The 22,335-nt window shown below is 39.1% G+C and overlaps 1 protein-coding gene across 6 annotated transcripts in view; it reads left to right on the forward strand.

Moving 5' to 3' along the window:
- Positions 1-22,335, forward strand: part of LOC146308352 (mediator of RNA polymerase II transcription subunit 13-like) — a 115,407-nt gene that overhangs the window by 27,660 nt on the left and 65,412 nt on the right. For all 6 annotated transcript variants that reach the window (XM_084745495.1, XM_084745496.1, XM_084745494.1 and 3 more), the window contains exon 2: positions 2,556-2,793. In XM_084745495.1, coding sequence (XP_084601621.1) covers positions 2,556-2,793 — 238 coding nt within the window. The remainder of the gene's footprint in view (positions 1-2,555; positions 2,794-22,335) is intronic.

The raw sequence follows: 22,335 nt of genomic DNA on the forward strand, positions 1-22,335 counted from the left end.
CCTGAGCCAGTGTGCCAAACATGATCCTCACAGCTGGGTGAACACAGGAGAGGAGGGCAGCGCGACGGCCCTCCTGCCTGCCAAATCTCTGTCCTGTCCAACAATGCCTTTTGTGCACTCGGCTCACTCATGCACGAATGCAAACACAAGGAGACAAACGTAAAACAAGTTTCCAAAGCACACATGAGCAACGCAGGGTCACTGATGATTTTGCTTGTTTGCATAAGTTAATTTACAACAGTCAAAGTAATAGCTCACATTATTTGAAGTAGGGTTGTATGAGGTACTTATCTGTAATCAATGTCTTGCCTACAGAAGATAGTTGTCGGGTTGATCCCAGTTTGGAGAAGCAGCAGGAGCACTGGTGTAGGAAGCCGGGCAATGTGCTGCTATAGACAGGGTCAGCAGAAAAACATCATTTAGCAACATATAAAAGGTCCCATCTAATATAAGATATCATTTTCAGCATGCACTCTATTTAGGATATTTTCATTGCAAACAGACGGCCTTTTCCAACAGGAAACCACTGCTATATAAGGCAAATATCGCTCTCTCCAAACCTACCAAACTCCAGTGGGAAAATCAGTAATTTTACTGTGCAGAACACCGAACTTGCTAATCTACCGCTGCTGTGTGTGGTTAGTTTATCTGAGTTATTATGTGACTTGGGTCACAAGAACAGTTCATATTCACCTAAGCTATACAATAACACAAACATACTAGCCAAATTGATTCTGCGCTAGACCAGCTACTCCTGTGTTTTGCAAGGTAAAATGACTGGTTTTGCATAGTGATATTTGGCTTATAGAATTGCAGTTCCCCACTGCAAAAAGGGTGTCTGACGGCAGGATAAAGCAATGAAAATATTATAAAAATAGCATGCAGTTAATCTGATATTGATTGTTTCAGGTGGGCCTTTATTTTAGGTTTTAGGGTAAAACAGGCTTCAACGTTAATGTTTTTTTTCACTTGCTTGGTTGCAGAAGTGGTTCAGAAATCCCCTTGCCCAAAGTCAGTTTTTACTTATTCCTGTACAAATTGATTATTTTTAATTAACTATTAATCTGCCCATTACTTTCAAGGCTGATCAATCAAGCAATCATTTGGTAAAAAAAAAAAATTAAAAATGAGTCCAAGGTGAGGTGTTTTCTTACATTTCTTACATGCACATGCACCTGCCATGCTGGTACTCCTCTCTGCTTCCCCAAACTCAGGGTGTGTCGACCATCATCTACTGTAGTTAATGCACCGGCTATGAGAAGTAGTTCATACGATTCAACTTCAAATAATCCAAAAATTCAATATGATAATAATGTTCATGTGTTACTGTCTCTTTGGCTCTGGTGGGTATAGAATTTTTATTTTTTTCTGGTTCATTATTAAACATATCGCAGATGAGAGCCTCCAAGTCTGCAACAGGCAGCATGAACACCTATCATGCCATTAGATTAAATTGAGAAGACGTCAGTTGCCGGGCCGAGCTCCAACCATTGACCCCAACACTGTTTCCTCTGCTCGTGTCTGTCTCAGTCTGTGTTGCTCCTTCCATATTTCAGTGCTGTCTCTGCTGTAGTAGTTCATTCCCTGTATTTCACTCAAGGCCGTTCTTTATGTCTCGCTGTCACTCTCCACCTCCTCTCACCGCCGTAGTTACACACACTTTTATTGTGTCTTTACAGCATCAACAGCGGCGAGTGAAGGGATCGGTTAAATAAGGTTATAACAGCATGGCAGGGAGACGTTAAACATTTAAACATTTACACAAGGATTGTAGCTGTGTAAACAGGAAGTTGGAGTCAAATCGTCTGATGCTGTCAGTCTGTCATGTGACAGAAATGTCTGTACACTGACTTTACTTCATGGTTAACACTGATAAGACTGCCATCACATTATAGTAATTTAATATATTTAGTAACGTAATGGTTCTTTTATTTATGTATTTTAAAAAAATCCATGTCCTTATCCTAACTAGTGATGGGTATTTTTAGGGTTTTGTTGTTTCTAATACAAATACAGTTACAGCTTATCGATTCCAATACTCTTATCAACATCACTTTCCATAATTTGATGCAAAAAATTAAGACATGACATTCTTTCAACTGGGGAAACTGGTAACTAGGGTAAAGGCCAGTGGTCATTTGCGAATATTAACCACAAGCAAGACAAAATAATTTTTTCTGGCTGTCAGGAGCTTACACCAAGTTCAAACCTGCCTAGCAGGCAGCCGTTTATGTTAAAATGTCACAAAATAGAGAAAAATGTGCTATTTTCCAGAGCTCAAGATGACGACTTTAGATGTCGAACCAACAGCACAAAACCCCAAAATAGGCTGAGAGAGTAAAAGCGATAAGCGATTAATGGATTATTAGATTTGATTACGGATGGATTTTCTGTCGATTGACTTATCATTGAATCAGCTAATTGTTTTAGCATTTCGACTGAAGAGTGAAATTACTTTATTAATCACTGCACATAATAACAATGTTGTATTAGTCATTTTAAGGTTGCTCAATGAACTGTTTCTTTAGTCATTCTTCTCTCTCCTTCTCTCTCAGGCGGAGTTGACGGGCATTAAATGGCGTTGCTACGGCTTCCGCAGTGGCGGGGAGTACGGACCGGTGATCTCAGCCCCGGCCCAGGACGACCCGGTCCTGCGCAGCTTCATGCGCTGCGTACAGGCCAACCTGCTGTGCGTCTGGCGACGCAAGATCAAGCCCGACGCCAAGGAGCTGTGGATCTTCTGGTGGGGCGAAGAACCCAACCTCTCAGATGTCATTCATCATGAGCTGGAAGGTGAGAAAGAGATGAAGGATGAAGCTTCTCTGCTTCTTCCATCGCAATTATTTTTCAGTCCCATCAGTCTTTGCCTCAGCTTCTGTTGATTCTCTGGAAGTTCAGGTTAGAGGCTTTCACAGACTGAATCATTTCATGGTTGGTTTTTATTGTGTGGTGTTGGATTATTTAGCTCCAGGGTTCTTAAGAGGTGCTGGAAATCCCTGGAAGCTTTAATTTTAATGTAATGATTTCAAGGTTTGAAAAGTGCTTGGATTTGTAATTGCATTACTTTCATAATAAATTGCTCTCTGACAGAATCATTTGCTTTTTAGATAAAGAAATAAAACAAGTCAGAGTGAGCTTAATTGCTTGTGCCTCTGCACAAAATGAAGATGACTCTGCTTGCTGCTCTGCATGTGTGTCTACACACAGTGTGATCTGTCAGTCTTTGTTGATGTTCGCCCTCTGATAGAACAGTGAGCGGGAGGCGAGGAGATGATAACATGCCGGGATGTTGCTCTTTCAATGGGTGTGGGCTTGGAAGGAAAAAGATTTTATTGAAATTGAAGTTATTTGTCTTGTAGTTGTTTGAATGATTGTTTTATATGGGCTCAGCCAGGTCACAGAGGATGCCAAGTCTACCAGTAACTTTGTTGTGTTTTTCTTTTGTAGTATTTGATCATGAAAATTAATTTAGGTGGGTTATAGCACATTAACATCTGATTTAAAGGAGAAATACGCAGTTTATTTACTCACTAAATCATAAAATGACCATGATATGTCAACAGAGAGTAAGGAAACATGCTGGGTGGAAATACTGACTACTCAAACAACAGCGCCACAGCTAGTATGTCAATGAATTGTAAGAAATCATCACTAATCTTTTCGATGGAGTAGATAACAGTTAAATTGAGCACTATGTTAATGGAGTCTGGCAGGCAGCTTGAAAATACTTGAAAAGTGTTTGAATTTGTTTATGGGAACCCTGAAAATGATTACATGGAATAATTGTTGTCTTGTGGTTTACGCAACTAGATGTACAACATGAATTTGAGGTGTATAAGTGGGAAGTTAATTTGAGTTTCATGGTGTAGCATAATACCTGCATGCTCTACATGAGCTGTATTGAGTATTATGTAGATTCAAGCTGTTTGCCTGCTGCAGAGTCAAGCTGTGTGCTGTTTGTCGTGTAGGGCACATTGATCTGTTGTGTATGGAGTCGTCCTATATTTAAGCCTCATATAGCACATATCTGAAATGTGTTTGCTTTGCAACTCAAGTGTTTATATGCTGCTTCAGGACTATCACTATGATGAAGCACACAGCAATGGAGGAGATTTTTCTCGCCAGCATTTACTCTGTGTGTGTATGTGTGTGTGTGTGTGTGTGGATGTGTGGGGTTGTGAGTGTTAGTGAAAATTACACTGAGATATCTCACTTGAGAGAGTGCTACTGTCAGCACTATTGTCCCTATTTATAGAAACATTTTCATTATCTCACCGTGCACGTGTGGAGAAGTCTAACATATCGACTAAGCCTCGGGAAGACAGGGCGAGGAGGAAACAGGAGAGGGATTATATTGGGTTTGGTTTAGCAGAACAACAGTCAGGAGGAAAAAAAAGCAGGAATATTGGATGGAGAGGTTGAAGCGATAGCGAGAATTTCAGTCTTCAGTTACCTATTAAAGCTCACTTGATGTGAAAAGGCCTTTCAGGCACTGCAGCAGATATCTGACAGATGTTCTCAGTGTCGTTGGGGAGAGCCCTTTACTCAGGCTGCACAAGCATGTGTAACAGAGAAAGATACACTGTACATTTCAATTGAGTTTTTTCTGCAGCACTAACAGCTACTATTTCATTGCTACCCCCAAATATATCTCCAATAATTTAATAGTAAATGCTCTAGTGTCTAAATGTACTGTACTGAATATAACCTGATGCTAATTTCCCTGTTATCAGTGTGTTGAGTTTGGAGTTGCAGGAATTTGGCATCCAGAGCAAAAATCTATTACCTGAAGCCACATAACAAGTATGAAGCAGTGTGAAATTTTAGCATTACCTCACCAGTTTGCAGGCTGTTAATGGCAGACTAAACCTTCAGTTATGACTTGCCCTTTGAATAACACATCGAGGTCTAATAGTTAATAATAATCTTGGCCTATTTAATTGCATTTTACAGCTATTGATTACTTAGGACTGAAGTTGTGTCACTAGATGAAGATGAAGATTTTGTTGCTATATTTATGCGGGCTATGGAGATGTACTGCGCTAATGAGTGTTAATTAGATATTTGTCTCCAAATCTCAATTTAAGACATTTACACAGAAAAATAATTAGTTACTAAAGTCAAGTCAGCCTTTTGGGCATTTTAAAAAAAATACTACTGTGATTATAGGCCCAAGTACATTTTTCATTTCAGCTGTTGGGAATTATATATCCCATTTAGGTTGCAATTAATGATTTTTTTCATAATTGAGTAATTTGCCAATTAATGTATTGATTAATTAAGGAATCAGTATATAAAATATTAGAAATATGTGGAAAATGCCAGTCACCATTTCAGGTGATGTAATCAAATGTCTTGTTTTGTCAGATACAAAACCATAAAAAATATTCAGTTTACTTATGGTTCGGTACTGTTTACATTTGAATTGATGCCAGTACAAATACCTGGAAGTTGAGACAGAGGCATGTTTGCTATTGTGTTAAATCAGCTTTTCTTAGTCAGAATTTGGGGACTGAGGACATTAATTATTGAGGTTTTGAAAGTGAAATTCTTTCTCATTCATGCTTGATATACTACTTAAGGTGCTTGACAGTTTGGGGTCTCCATTGTTGTATTTTGCACTTCATAATGCACCACACATTTTCAATGGGAGACAGGTCTGGACTGCAGGAAGGCTTCCTTTACTATGAAGTTGCACTGATGTAACACATGCACGCACATTTGCTGAAATATTTAGGGACGTCCCTGAAAAATACATCGTCTGGATGGCAGCATATGTTGCTCCAAAACCTGCATGTGTCTTTCAGCATTAATTGGGCTTTAACAGATGTGGCAGTTAACAATGATGCCATGGGCGCTAACACACATTCATGCTATCAGACACGGTACACACTTCATTTTGTGTTTGACCAGGTGTTTCCTCAGGTTAGACGTGTTGCCCTGACCAGCTTTGCATTTTGCATTACAAATAATGCAGTGAGTGTTGTCTGTGTTGACTTCTGAAAAGTAATTCAGTGCCCTGATGAAATTTTGGACAGTTAAGTTAAGTGTTAACCACTTTAGAGCGATCAATGCAAAAATAGTGTTAATGTACATCTTTTTTATTCCGTGTATTATATTTTATATCATGAATATTTGCTGAATATCTGAATTTTTTTACTCCCTGTATCGGCATCGGCATCAGCTCCAAATGTCCAGTATCAGCTGGGCCCTACTTAAAAATCCTGAGTTCAATACCCATTCATAAATTGACTGTAATATTAAGACAGTATAAAGCAGCAGATTCTCATAACTATCAAATATTTGACATTTTTTTTACCACTAATTTAACATCATACTGGCCAGTTAAGGAGATGCCATGTTAATGTGGAGAGACTCTGCAGGTTTTCTCTGCAACAGATATATACAGACACTCTCACACACACTCACACACGTGCTGCATACAATTATGATAATAGGACTTCTTTACCTCTCCTTTAAAATCTCACAGGTCTCTGGTTTTAATTCCTATTAAGAATTGAAAATAGCACTTGGGGTGTGAGGAAGGAGTTGATAATTGTTAATTAAAACGAAGCTGGATCTCCTCCAAATTAGTACTCAATGTAACACGGGGAATATCAGTGTTTTACAAAGTCTTAAGGGAGCTCCACACCTGAGTTTCTGCTCACTGTGGGAATGTTTTATGTGTTAGATTTCACTCTCCTGCCGTTCTCTCACTCTCCCTCCCTCATGTCGCCTTGACTTCTCCCTCTCTTTTCTCATCGGTGTCAGTCTGTTCCTCCTTGTGTGATTTCTGTCTGCTCTAACTGTTCTCTGCCTGACCCGCTTATTATGTGAAAAAAAATCTATTGAAGTGATGCATGTTGGGTCGAATTGTTTTCTGAAAGTGTCACAATACATCAGGAGCTGACCTTGGATACTGTATATACAAACAGACAAGCAATTTGGAGCTAAAACCTTCAGTTTGAGTGCAACATTTGGACAGTGTAGACAATTGTTTATACATCACATATTTGTGCAATAATTTTTCTACTTTTCAAAATGTTCAGCTGAAGTGGTGTCATGAAGTTGAGTAGTAGAGAGAAACACATACTTAAGTATTGAATGTTAGCACAATTTTGATGTACTTGTACATTACTTGAGTATTTTTTTATTTTATGCAATTTTATATTTCTCCTTCCGTACATTTCATAGGAAAATATTGTACTTTTTACTCCACTGCATTTGTTTAATAGCTATAATTAAGAAAAAAAGGCAAAGGCAAATAAGTCCCATTATTTGGCTTTATTTTCTTCCTTCTCCCATAAATCACCCCTTTGATTTAGCTTGTGATAATTTACAGGGGGCTCAACTCATAAGTTTGGAAACCATTAGACTAAACTACTTACAGTAAATGTATTTAAAATAGTCAAAATCAGCTCCACCTTATACATCTACAACAACGAGACACTGTAGGATACTTTCTCACTGATGCATCAGTATTAACAACCAGCAGCAAGATGTAGACATGTGACTTTTCAAATCTTGGACTGTGACGCTCCTCTGTCAATCATTGTAGAGTTTGGCAGATTTATCTGATTCTCAGTCTTATTAAGTGCAGGATCCGAGTATTTCTTCCACCACTAGTTCTTCTTAGGTTTTGGCTAAAAATGATTAAGAGTTTACATTCAAAAAGTCATCACAATGTGAAATTTTAAGTTTCACTGTGATGTCCTATATTTTTAAACAAACAGTCCCAGTCTCCTGCAATAAATAAACTTCAGTTATCTGCATCAATTGCTTATTGTAACAAATTAACTAGGCTACCATTATATGCCAGATTCATACTAGATGTGCTTTTATTCTTACAGTGGAGACACTCATTCATTCAGAAATGCTGATTTACACACGTTTGACTGAACAGCTAAAGCTGTCTGCTTGTCAGGCACATTTACTGTGAATAATCAGCGGGATAATTATGTTTCCAGTCATACAGCAAATATTAAACCAGTGTGGATTGGCATGTTTTTAAATCAGCTGGCTACACAGCTCACAGTGTCGTCAGCCAGCTAGTGGAGTGAATGGATTAAATTTTCAGAAGGTATGTTTGCCATGGTTAAGTAAAGGATGTTACCTAACATGCCTTACACAACAATGAGAAAAAGACAGAGTATGCAATTTCACAAGTCCAGCGTAAAAAAGAAAAGCTTTGCAATTTCTGATAAGACATATTAAAATACACAGTGTGGTTAGACTGCAGCCAGCATGGGGAGTAAACAAATGAACAAGCTCAGAAAAGTCACCTCATTAAAGTGTTGTTTATGTTTTTTTAAATTAATGTAGAAGAATACAACCTCATTATATTTACACTACATTCATTATTTTTCAGTATACCCGCTGGCAGCTTTTAGGAAGATATAAACAATATAAACTATGTTGCGACCTGGAGACTGAGACACATTTGCACACAGAGTGTGCTGCACTCCAACAGGTGGGATTAGGGGTGAATTCAGTTCAACTGGCAGTGGAGGGAGAAGAGAGATGTGCAGGGAATTGAGAGGACAAATGGACCAGCTTACACTCATTGGCAGGTAAGAGGAGCGCACAGGGTAATACTCCATTCATGTGGTAATAATTGGAGTAATAGGAAAAATTAGTTCCCGACTGGGAAAATTGATATAAGTCAGAACAACAACTCGGAAAGTTGAAGAAAATTTCGTTACATGAGATGCAGAGTTGTTGTATGTTGTTATCATTTATGCAGAAACATGACAGAAACATGACAGATGAAAGACCATGTTGAATCAAACCATGCCAAAGTGCGCCTGACAAGCCTGCAAGCGGGTTACGGAGGCATCTGGCCAGCTGTGGCCAACCTGTGATGAGCCCCGTTCTCCTCCTCAAGCAAGCACGTGTTGCGAGACTCAAATTATGTTTGTGCAGGAGAGCAGAGAGACACATTTTTAAAAGTATTTTGTAGCTTCTAACTGAGTCTCTGTGGTTTTAGGTTTAGTTTCTCTCGTGTTTTGCTGTTTGTACTTTCAGAAATCTGCTTTATTTTACTGTTTCATGTACACTTTCAGCTGTATAGGAGCTGATATGTTTAAATAACAAGACAGCAGGGGCCTCTGTTGTTAGGAAAGTGAATGTGTTTATCCACTGTTTTGTAGCTTCTCAACTCAAGACAAGCATTTTATTAGTGAAGCATAGACCTTCAAACCAAGTGAAATTGCCAAGCCAGCACATGTAGGGGATGTACTGTAACCTTATAGGGCTTTTATTGGGCCTGTCAACCACGGTGTTGGGCACTCACCTTTAACAACTTCACTATCAGAAAAATGATATTTAAATGTTCAGATATTATTTAAATTAGCTGCAAATAGGTTACACATTAAGGCAGTTAGTCAGCTTGGCAGATGCTGCACTAGTAGCTATCAGTGCTGTTAGCTAAATAAAACACAAGAAGCATGAAAGGGTTGGTTACTATTATTCCTGCAAACAGACTAATGTGATGTTTGCACAGTTAGACAGGAAAGGAAGATAAGTGTTTAACCTATTTATATTTGCTAATAGTTTTGCTGCTGCTGGTCACTACTACAGAGATAAAGACCTCCCCTGCTCTGTTCTGCTAACTATCCACTTTTCAGGGGCATCAAGTGAGAGTGCAGAAATGGCTGATTTGCCTTAAAGGAAACATCTGTAATATATTTACTGTAATAAATCATAAAATGAGCATGATATGTCACCAGAGATTAAGAAAACACGCTTAGCTGCCAACAACCCTACAGCCAGTATCTTCTTCTTTTGAAATTTCCACTCCGGCTCAGAACATCTGTTATTGTTCGCCCGTTTCATATTTTTTAGAGTTAAAATCAATGCAGAATGTTCACCAAATGAGCATGAATGGTTAAATTGAGCAAAATGTTAATGGAGTCTGGTACGAAGTAAGGCAAGACAGCCACTGAACTCCAAGTGTGAGCGGGGTTTTGTTTTTGAGATAACAGGCTTAGTTTCACATCGACAGATAACTGACAGTTATCAAGTGTTATCAAGTGTAATGTTGTGCTTGTCTTGTTCTTGTGTAGCTTCAACATCCCTTCAGTCTGCAGCCTACTTTACATCAACCATAGACGGTATATGGCTCCAACTATTTGGACTGCAGTACTTGTCTTTGAGCTCTAGGGTCTTTCATATTTCTCCTTTAAGTTATTAGTTATTGTTTGTAAGGATCCCAAATGCTGCTGCAAGGAAATAAACAAAACCAAATCTAATACAAAAATCTTACAATTATAGTGGTTGTCATGATGAAGCAGCAGTGAATCTGAAAGTGTGACTGGAGGGTAGACCTGTTCAATAGCAAAGCAAATGGTGAATGACTTGATATTCTTATGAAGGTGATGAATCCTTTTCTCTGCAGGTTAAGTCTAAATAAATGATGCCTTTGAGAAAGCAGTGTGAGCAGCCATGATCTAGTGTTTCCTCTCTGCTCCTCTTTCACTGCACTCCAGCTTTGATATCGTCTTTGGTTCGGTGTTTAAATATCACGTTCAACACATTTCTTAAAATCAAATGACATTGCCTGCCGTGTGTGTGTGTGGGGGGGGCGTGAGTACAGTTTGTGAGGAAACAGGATTAATGTGTTGAATCAACTGAGTCGTCAGCGTTTCTCCAGAATAGCCACAGAGAAAGTGACACATTTTGGACATGAGTCATAAATATGAATGCATGTACGCACAAGCACGTACTCTCTGCACACTGTTATTGTACAGACACCCACACACACGCACACACACTAAATAGTTAATGAGTGACTGAACATATGATCTGGACTTTCTGATTATCCAACAGAAGTGTTGTATACCATCCAGCAGAATTTGCATACACTTAGGCTGTGTAGTGCAGTGTCAACACAGCTTGGACACACACACATTAGAGTTGGGCGATATGTTAACAGTTTCCAAACAGCCACTGTCAGCTCAACAACTGACAATTTCAGATATATATTTGTGTGTGTGTGTGTGTGTGTGTGTGTGTGTCCCAACTTAAACAGAAAAATACAACCATACATCTTCTGAATCAAATTTTCAACTCATGATAATCTGAAAAAAGCCCAGTTAAAATGGCTTAAAGGGCCAGTCAGTGGGTTTTAAATGAGACCTTTAACATTAAATCTGAAGTATAAACAGATGCTTTAGGTCACTGTGGTGTGTGTATGTGTGTGTGTGGGGGGGTGATGGAGCATGAACCTGTATAGAGCCGCTGTAGACAGCACCATTAGTTAAAATTAAGGTGTTTCTGATGTGAAAGACGAATGACTAAAAAATGTGTCTGAGTCATGTCCGGTATAAACAAGCTTTTGTCACAGCTGGCTGCATACAGAGACGCAGTCAGCAACCACATCACACCGACCAGAGACGGGCACAATGAGAACAAATGAGAACCCACTTAGCCTTCAAAGTACAGATTTAATTTACTACTTTTGAAACAAAACAGCGGGGTGTTCACAAATATAGCTAACATTTAAGTTTGGTCATAATTTGTAGTTAATCTATTGTACCAGATGGAAAAGTGATGACACAGTGGTAACATTTTACTACCAGATCACATAGCACAATGTACGGAGTACATTAAAAATAAAATAAAGAGAGGAGTTGCTATAAATCCTATAACCTCAATGTTATATGATAATGCTTGGATAGTACCAAAAAAGCCGAGCAGATGTGCTGGGGTACATTGTAACATCTGGGATAAAAATGAGGTTTTCAGTTTTTATTATAACTTATTTATGTAGTAAATTAATCTAAATAAAAAAAACATAAATTTTGCACGTAAGTATCTGAGTAAAACATTTGTTTTTCATTGCAAACAGTCAGTTTTACTGATTGTGAAGTCAGTGTCACTGTCTTGTTAAATCAAGAACTGTAGATGAAACTTTTTGATGCAAGGGCATATAAAGACTGAATAAAAATCTGTTTAAACTGTTCTGCGTCTAAGAACTCAGTCTATTTTCCAGTGAAAAAGATTAGCCTCAATGCATCAGCTGCCCTTATAAATGAAGTGTCTATTGATAAAATCAGGACAGGCACATCTTGTAAGATAATATTATCGGGAATTCCAGGATTTAATTATGTATAGCTGCACTGATTTTCTCATTACTTACTTTGTGGTAAGTCAAGTGAATATTAGTGTTTTTTCCCTATTTTACATGCATATGTTATAAAGGAGGTGCACTGGAATCACCATTTAATTTTTGCAAATAAACAGATGGAAGCAACTCATGGGTAGAGCCAGACCGATATGGGATACTTGAGACCCATACCAGTTTTTTTTCTGTTATTACCAATATGGTGGCCAACAGTGAAATTTTGAGCTGGAATGAAAATTGACATATTCTATATGGACTGTGCAACAATTCTGCACCAGTACAACTATATGCAGAGGTACTTGTTGAAGTACTTGTTGAGGCTTTTAATTCTTCAGGTCAATTAGGGGCAAATTGTAGTAGAAGAAGCATAGCTTCTGAGCATTTACATGTGCCAGGGAGTTTCTCTTGTCCTCATAAAATGTTCCCCATAATCATCCCAAGCATTGTTTGCAGCATTATATGTTCCTTACAAATATTTTTCATTTCCACGCACATGTAAAAGTGCTTACTTTAAAAAGTCAATATGAATTAAATGTAAATGAAAAAAGCTATTGGAAAAAAAACTTAAGTACTTTATATTTTCATATTTTTCTTCTGTTATGCTTCATCTGTTTTTTTTTTCCGAATCATTGATGAGAACTTGTCGACTGCAGAGAGGAGCTGTTTTTAGTGCTCATCACCTCCACTGGAGTTCCCCAGGGTTCACTCCTAAGCCTCCCCTCTTCTCTTTCTTGACTCTAGTCTTTGGCTCTCCCTTCACATCACGTAGCTTTTCCTGCTGCTCTGAGACAGCAGCCTTCTACCTTTACTTTCCATCCTCTGACAGCTGGGAATACGACACACGTGGGGACTGAGAAAGTTTCATCTGAGCCGAGCGGAGTTTGTCTGTTCTCGCCTGCCTGACATTTCCAGCCGGATGCTTGTCCACCACCTTAAGTTCAACCTTGACAAGACTGTGCTGCTGTTTTTCCGCTTTTCAAAACGCGTGCAGGACCTCCCTATCAATACTGACAACACTGCAGTGGCTTAGATAACAAACTGCTGTGTGAGCCCCACATCACAGCCCCGATCTGAGCCTACCACATCTCCCAAATCAGACTGTCCACAAACCACATTACTGGGTCTTTTCCCTCAGTCTTTGTGTCTCATCCAAGAAGCTGCAGCCTGAATTGTCCTCAGTGTCCCTTGATTTCCCCTGTCACATTGCTCCTCCGCCGTGCGCGTGGCTGTCCATACTGAAAACAAAACTCATACTTTCAGGTCATGACCTAGACTCCTGTCCATGCTCTCTGTTCTGGTACAATTGTCCAATTATTTATCCCTCTCCCTGCAGTGGCCTTGCTGTCTCCTTTCTCCCCTGCGGAGGAATGACTTTCCACCTGAGTTAGATGAGCATGAGTCATTACCTCTTCTTCAAAACCTATATCTGAGTCACATCTCAGTCTCTGTTTATCTACTTGCTCACAAAATGCTCTTGATTTAATAAACCTGTTATCTTACCTATTTGCTTTATCCAAACAGATTCATATATTATCAAAACTGAAGGCCTATTCACTTTCAAAAGGATTGAAATGTGATGTGGTTTGATATTCAGTAGAGTTTTTTTCAAAGCAGTGAGAACGGACTCAGCAGCCAAACATATTTTAGCTCCCTAAAATAAGGCCTATCAAAAAAAAAAAAAAAAATCCCTATCTGTCTATAAGTGGACGCTATATGTAGAAAATTTTCACTGCCTTACCTTGTCATGAGACAAACTTTTCTGATGGAAAAAGGCCTTTATGTAAGACAAATATCACACTTCAAAACAACCAGAATCCGTTGGCAAAATCAGTCATTTTTACCTGGCAGAGCACAGGTTGCTGGTCTACTGATGCCTTATTTGGTTAGTTTGCTTGTAACGCTTTTTTGGTAAATTAAAAAGTTAGTTTGGATTTTCTGGACTAAACAACTAATAGATTAACCTAGAAAATGATCAACAGAATAACTGATAATGACGATAATTGAAAATAATCATTAGTTGCAGCCCTGCACCTCATGAACCCCACTTCAAATAATCAGTGCTGTTCCTTTAATGTTAATTTAATATGCTTTTTTAAAATTGCTTTTTATTTCTATTGTACAACAAAAATGTGTAAAAAAAATCTCAAACAAAGCTTTCATTAAATTTGCAGATGCTATTTATCATAAATAAGGACTCGCTAGTAAGTGTTACATGTGCTGTGCTGGCAGTGAACCCTACAGCTGTTACAGTGGGTTGGTGACTTATGAATTTCAAATTATTCCTCTGTTGCACTCATCACAAATTACTCTGAATAAAAGCATCAGCTAGATCACAAAAATGGAAATGTCAGGTTGGTTTGTCAGCCCACAAATATGCTCAATTCACAATGAGACAAGAGAACTATAATAGGATTGATTATGGACTCGCTGAGGAGGAGGAGTGTGTGGGTGTTGCATTATCCAGTTAGGAGTTTTCTACGGTGGAAAACTAAGGGCTGATGACTTTGATAACACCATAGGCGGTGCTCCTGTGTGCCACCAAAACAGCATGTGGTCAAGGTGAATGCAGGAGCAGGAGGAAGAGTTAGAGGGCCATTCACTTAACACTGCGTAGCAGGTGTTAGCATACTCATCTACACTGTATAATCAGAGTGATTTCATCCTGTGCATCCCAATCAGATCCATGTCACATTAAAGGAATAGTTTGGATTATCTGAAGGGGGCTGACATAAAGTGTAGTCAGTGTATTACCCACAGCAGATGCAAGTCGGCACACTTCCAGTTTAGAGAAGGAGAGAGCAGCAAGGAAGGCAGCAATGAACTGCTGTGGACAAGGTCGGCAACAGAAATGCATTTTTTTTATCAGTTTAAGTGTGCGCCATATTTAGAATATTTTTACTGTTGTATAAGCCAAATATCGCTCACTTCAAACCAACCAGGCTCTAGAGATGTAATAATAATAATAATAATAATAATAATAATTATTATTATTATTATTCATTGATCTGGAATTTTATCCCAGTTTATTGTAAAACCGATAATTGTTTCATACCTATTAAACTACAAAATCAGTAATTTGACCATGCAGAACATTGGAGATGCTGGTCTACTGCTTTTAGTTTGATGGTTATTGTGTGACTTCAGTTTTTTAAAAGGATCATTTGGATTCACCAAAGTCACACAATAGCACAAACAAACTAACAAACCAAGGCAGTGGGAAATATGAGCAACTCCTGCATTCTGCAAGTTAAAATGACTGAGTTTGCCTGTGGGTAGTTTAGAAGAAGTGATATTTTGTCTTATATAACTGTCGTTTCTCATTCGAAAAGGCTGTCTGACGGCAATGTAAAAAGCTGGACCTTTTTTAAATGGCTAAAATACACTTTGTTGCCCTGTCCACAGCAGTACAGTGCTTATCTTCCTAAAACAGTACTCTTGCTGCTTCTCTCAACTGCAGGCATGTTGACCCGCATCTTATGTAGGTAGTACACTGACTATTGGTAAATACTTCATACAACCCCACATCAAATAATCCGAACTATCCCTTTAATGGTTTATTTTTCAAGTTATTTTATATATGTGTGTATACCTCACCCATAGACGAAATATCTGGGGTTTTTTTTGCCAAGAGTCAGCCTTCCACCACCATGAGTTTTCCTTTTCTTTCTTGAAACTGTAGTAAAGCTGAGAGGAATACAAAGTAGGGGAAATCCAGCAGAAAAAGATTCTGACTGGAATCAATCCTAGCTGGGGGTGAATGTTGTTCCAGAGACAAGAGTCTTAACCGCACTGTCTCAGAGAAATTATGTGCATACTTAATTCAAAACGATCTTAAAAAAGCGACGAGCTAAATAGCACGGGGATACAAGGCAGCAGAGAGATAATTAAACACCATGTCTTTGAATGTATCATTCTACATTAACAGAACTGACAAATCACTCACCTGTAAAGCCCCTTTCTGTCATTATCTTACTTTAAAATGACTTTCAGCATCATTCGGTGTGTTTCTGCTGCCATTACAGTCACCAGTTAAAATGAGAGCAAGTGAGATAGGACTGAATTAAAAACCTGGGTCGTATACATCCATTATCAGCTCAATGGTTGGCTGGTGCAACAAAGATATGTGACCAACAAGTGGATTAGAGCTGCAATGCTTATGAGAAAATAATCAGAGATAATGGAATTAACAGAACAGAGAGAGAGGGTGTGAATTGGACATGACTTCAGGCAAACAAAAAAAAAACCCTCTGCCAAATATGTAGGAGAGCATCTCAGTCTGTCTGTCTTCTCTGCTCGAAAGCTGCAGCTGGGTGCTGTGCCCTTCATAAACAGAGCTGGTTGCCATATTTTGTGGAGCTGGAGGGGTTGTGGAGTGTGTATGCACACATTATGACAGGTTTCTACGTGTGTGTGGCTAGACTGTGACTGTTATCATTTCTTGTGTGTGTCTGTAATTGGCCAAGAGTGTGTGTGCATGTGTGTGTGAGGGCTGGCAGAGGTCGCAAGGTAATTGTCCTGTGAAAAACTGGTTGCCAAATGTGTGTGTGTGTAGCAGAGCGCAGGAGGGAGGGCTAACCTCTGCCTCCATCTGTCCACGTCTGGCTGTGAACTCATAATCTGGCCTGTGGAGACAAACCCTCTTCACCACTTGCCACCTGCTTCAGAAATACAGGTTAGATTGAGGTTATTATACTGTTATGGATCCACTGGTGTGAATACTTAGGTAGTGATGTTGATGAAAACCGGTGTTGTTTTACATTTAAATATTACACTTGGAGCCTGTAGTTTAGAGGAATAATTTGAGTTATTTGAAGTGGTACTTATGCATAGTCAGTGTATTATCTACAGTAGATGCCGGTCAGCACGCCCCCAGTTTGGAGAAGCTGAGAGGGGCAACAGGGTCAGCGACAAAAGGTATTTTAGCCCCATAACAATGATACACCCAAAAAAAAATAAAAAATTTTTGCTGACCCTTTCCACAGATGTTTTTATTGCTCACCTTCCATGCTGGTGCTCCTCTCTGCTTCTCCAAATTGGGAATGTACCGACCGGCATCTATCATTTCAAAGAGTCTATGGTCTATCCCTTTAAAGTTTCATTGGGGAAATACAAGAGCGGGGTGAATTCCTGACATTTTCTGCATCTTATTGAGAAAGTGTTATTATGTCTATACCAGATAAGTGTTTGTTCTAATTATGTGCACCTGAGACTGCTCAGCTGATTAAAGGAGGTCGGACTGTGACAGTCGCTCAGGAAGGCATTGGCAAAAATCTTTGTGTGCTTGTTCCTCTTCTGCTTTACTTCTTTTACCAGTTTACCTTCAGCTGGAGCTCTACCACGTAAGGTAAATGATTTCATTCAGTACAGGTATTCAATCATTTACATCCTCCTCAATTAAAACACTGAAAAGTCCGGCTCGTTAAAGGAATAGTTTGGCGTTTTAGGAAATACAGTCAAGTGTGAACAAGACAAGTTGTAGTTTTATAGAGGATTAAGTGCTGAACTATTTCTCGTCTCCACTGGTTTCCTGGCAACCTCATGGTGATGACAAAACTCCAGGAAGTCACTGCACCCCGCCAAGAAATTGTCTGGCACATAACCCTGTGTGAAACTTTCTTTTTAACTTAGGTTTTGTGCAGATTAAATGATCGAGATATAATTAGACTTAGACTGATAAATGAGCCCATATTAGGTTATTGCGGATATATCGGTATCGTTGTATATGTTGGCTGATAAGTAACAAGAATTTGCAGTACAGAAATGCCAAACCAGCTTTTAGGACATTTAGAAACGGTGTCACCATTGCAAATATTTGCAAACCTTAAGATATCAAAAGAAGGGAGGATTTTGGTCTGGTGTTCCTCCCACAGGAAATAAAATGAGTTTCATATACTATCTTTCCTGCATTCTAATGATATTTAAAGGAATTAAAAATGATTACAATTGAAGATATTTTTATTGAAGAGAAAAGAGAGGGAAAATGAATATTTTACAAATGTTCTTGGGGTATGTTAGTCTGCTATAAGAAAAAATGTGTCCCTTTCCTCTAAAACTTATTAGAAGAAATAAGGATTCTTCTTTCTGGAACGTCTGACGTTTGCATCACACGTACACCAGGTAGTGACATTTGATGTAGCTGTATTGTTGTCTGGTTGGAAACAGCAGAGTTGTAGGACTGTATAGTGCCATATGTGCCTGTTGGATGTTTATGTATAAAAAGAATACTATAGATATATTGTCACCAGATTTTTTAAAGTCACAGATATTAATCAGATAAGTATATAGTCTATATATTAATTAGGGAGGCGGATTTTGCTACCTTTTGACAGAAACAGGCTAGCAGTTTTCCTGTTTCCAGTCTTAATGCTAAACTAAATTAAAGCTATAATATGTATCATTTATACATTAAAATGTCTAAAAACACCAGACCTATGTTATATATTCTGTCAGGTTTAGTTCTTACATCACCCCAAATGTTTTTAACAATGTTCAATCTGCAGAGAAATTCATAATTTATTCAAGGTGTGTTTCCTGTGAGCAGTTGTCAGCTAGTTGCTAGTAAATGTCAGTGACTGAGGAAGAAAGTCTGTGAATGTGACTAAAAGTAACATGAATAAAACTGTAATATGTTACCTCATCCACAAAGATGATTCCTGGCTGAGTCCTGAGCAACAACTCCCATGATCTCATGGGACTTCGTCATTCATCTCCATCTTTTGGTTGCAATGCAAGAGGCCCCTAGCGGCAGAATTTACATATTGCACGTTGAAAAGACCAGTGTGTACAATTTAGTAGCATCTAAATTCTACCCTTCTAAGTGTGTAGGAGAACCTACAGATACTGTGAAACTCAAAAACTGCAAGGGCTTTATCAGAAGCCAGTGTTTAGTTTGTCCATTCTGGACTATTGTGGAAACATGGTGGTGCAAGATGGCAGCCTCCATGGAAGAGGACCTGCGTCCTCTGTAAACATAAACATCTCATTCTAAGGTAACAAAAACACAATGATTGTTATTTTCAGGTGATTATACTCTCATGAAAAAAAAAGATAAATAATATAATATAATATAATATTTCTCACATTCTGTCCCAGTAAATCTTACACACTAGTCCTTTAGCAGCTGTAGCTTCATATTTAACAAACATATATGAGAGTGGTATTGATTTTCTCATCTAGCTCTCATTAAGTGTATATTTTAAAATGCCAGATTGTTTTTTTCATGTGCCATGTGCATGTTTTATTTGTTGTTCAGATTTTCAGAGCAGGTTCATAGGAACCTCTTCATACAATGACAGATATTTACACCTATCCACATAATAGTGCTATCATATCCTGTGCGGTCCTGCCACAATCTTCTACTCACGGCTCCCCTTGAATCGGTGACGGATTAAGTGTTTTTCTCGAGTGCATCTCAACAGCAGTTGTTAAGTGAATGGAGACCAGCGTCCGTTTCACCTCCCTGATTATCACAACCGGGACTCAAACTAGTGATCCTAAAGTGCCGGCTCTCCATGTACTCGTCTGCTGTGAGCTGTAACCACCTGATCGTTCTGATGGTGACAGTGAGCGGCTGAATATACAGTTTACTGTGATATCTAAACTTTCAGAACACATTCTCAGGTCCATCGTAATATACTTATGTGAAATTGTGAGATCTGGGAAGGAGTTGGGTGTTAGTGTGTTTTATAATCCCTCCCTCCCCTCGTGTCTCCCCTTTGTTATTTTTTCCCCTCATTCTTCTTCTGTCTCCACCCCACCTACCCAGCCATTGTTACAGATATCATCATAATGATACAGTACAGCGACAATTTAACGTGTGAAGAAGAAAATCAAGGGAGATTGTCAGTGTTACAAGAGCTTTCAAGCATTGCTCTCCCTGCTCGGTGTTGTGCCAAAGTGATCCCTGCATGCACAGCAGAAATGATGAGGGGTTGTGCAAACACGTAGAACCAATCCTCCCAGGATGCATGTTGAATACTGTCGGAGAGAAAAGGTGCCAGCGAGCAGACAGGAAAGTGTGTTTCTGACCTGATAATGTGGGTGAAAGTGTTCGTTTCTTTTCCGCGCAGGTTTCGTTAGGAAGGCCTTTTACGGTTATGACTTGTAGCCGTAAATCGGTGAATAGAAATCGGATGAAAGGCGTTAAAGATTAACAAGACGAGGGCCACATGGGTCAATTAGGGTAAAATAAAGCAGGCAGGAAGTGAATAAAAAAGAGTCAATGAAAGTGCAGAAACACCTCTGTGAATGTGGAAAGGTATTTTTCATGAGGTCAACTCAAAGAGAAATATTCATTCAAGAACAGCAACCTGCTAGCAAAATTGTTTATAGAGTGTACAGCAGGTATTCATCAGCACTGGCCTTTACCATAAATGCAGTAATATGCTCATATTAAAATGTGTCCCTTTACTAATGAAGGTGAAGTAGAATGTGGCCTTAACTGAATCAGCTGAACCTTGATGACAATTTTAAATAGAGAACTGTTGGAAGACCTTCTTCTCATAATCCGATTTTAAATAACAAAAAAAAAGAAAATCCGAGCCCGATCTAAAACGACTCCCAATCCTTTTTTTCTGTGTCAACAAGTTTTACTTGGCATTCAGTCTTTCCTCTGACGCTCGCCCCTTGCAGCCCTCTCTCCATCCAACCCCCTCCTCCTGCTACTCCTCCTCTTTTCAGGCTTTGTTGTGCTTTATTTTCTCTCTCCTCCCTTGTTTTTGGGGTTGCTCTCTGTGATGTTCGGGTGGCGCATGTCTGCGAGCACGCTCGGTTTCTTGGCAAATAAAAGGTGGGGGTGTGCGGTTGCCAATCAAGGCCTACTCCTTCTCTTTATTCCTTCAGGGTTTGTCTTACACACTTAGAAATAAAGGTGCTAACTAGAACCATATAGGGTTTTTCGACTCGCCTCCTTAGGAGAATCCGTTTTGATACCTGGGAGCCCTTCTCCGCCAAACTGGCTCCGGTTCTTGATCCGTTTCTGCTCAGGATCCTTGAAACCTTGGTGCTCTCTGGTGAACCAGCCAGCATTTCCACCAGTTTTGAGTGGTACTATTTTAATCGACTATGCATCATCAACAGAGAGTGTTGCACAATGCACAACGACCTGTTGAATATGACACACCCACTTTAGTCCCCAGGAAGAACCTGCTGTTTTTTTAGTTCCATCCAGGAGCCAACAGATTCTGAAATAATTTAATTTCACTGGATAGCACCAAGGTTCCAAGTATCTTCAATTCTATTCAAGATACTTGAAGAACTGGTTTAAGACTTTTTTTTATAAGGGTTTCACCTATAAGCCTCTTGTCTTCTGAAGGTTCTGTGAAGAAACAAATTATATTCTAAGGATGAGGAAAAACATTTAAAAGTACCACTTGAAACGAAAAAACATTTGAATATTTGAAGGTTCTTTGGATGAAAAAAGGCTCCTAATTGAACTGTTAGTCATTCGCAGAACTTGATGAACCCTTTCTGTCGAACACTTTCTCAGGAAAGTGTTCGACAGAAACAAATAATTCTGGGTACACAGAGCCATTTTGGAACCCTTGTTTTTAATAGTGTAAGAGCAGTTCTCAGAAGCAAAAACTCAAACAGAGGGAATGAATAATTAGCCTCCCAATTTTTCCTTGAATCGGGAACTAGGTCGCCGGCTGACACACGTCTCAATAGGGAACAACCTCACTGAAAGAGAGGAGACCTGTGGAGGTTATGAGAGCCCCCTGAAGGAATACTATTTCACCTACTGAGAGAGGGACACAGAGTCAGAAGACACAAGTGTTTGACTTTTTTTTTTTTTTTTTTCCTGTCTGGCTTTGGCTGGTGAAAAAATGAGTCACATGTGGAAAGCGGCGATTCCATGATAGCTTTAAAAAAAAAAAAAAGAGAGAAAACATGAGCAAGAAAAAAAAGAGGGGAGGAGGAGGAGGGGCGGGCAGAGTGGGAAGAAGAAGAAGAGGGAGGGGTAGGACAAGGGAGAGATACATGTAGTGGGAGAAAGGGAGGGGAGTGTGTGTGTGTGTGTGTGTGTATGACGGGAATTCATGCTTCAAAAAGAAGAAAAGAGGTGGTTTGTTTGGAGGGAGAGGAGAACATCTGCGATTTCTCTTTGGGCAGTTAGATATGCAGTTGGTTTGTTGTTCTGCACATGTTTCTTTTTCTCTTTTTTTTTATTTGTTAGTTCCTTATTCGCCATCCTGCCAGCAAGAACAACATAC

The sequence above is a fragment of the Lutjanus erythropterus genome, chromosome 20 (genome assembly GCF_056507025.1).
Source record: "Lutjanus erythropterus isolate fLutEry1 chromosome 20, fLutEry1.hap2, whole genome shotgun sequence".
In the NCBI taxonomy this organism is placed as follows: Eukaryota; Metazoa; Chordata; class Actinopteri; order Lutjaniformes; family Lutjanidae; genus Lutjanus; species Lutjanus erythropterus.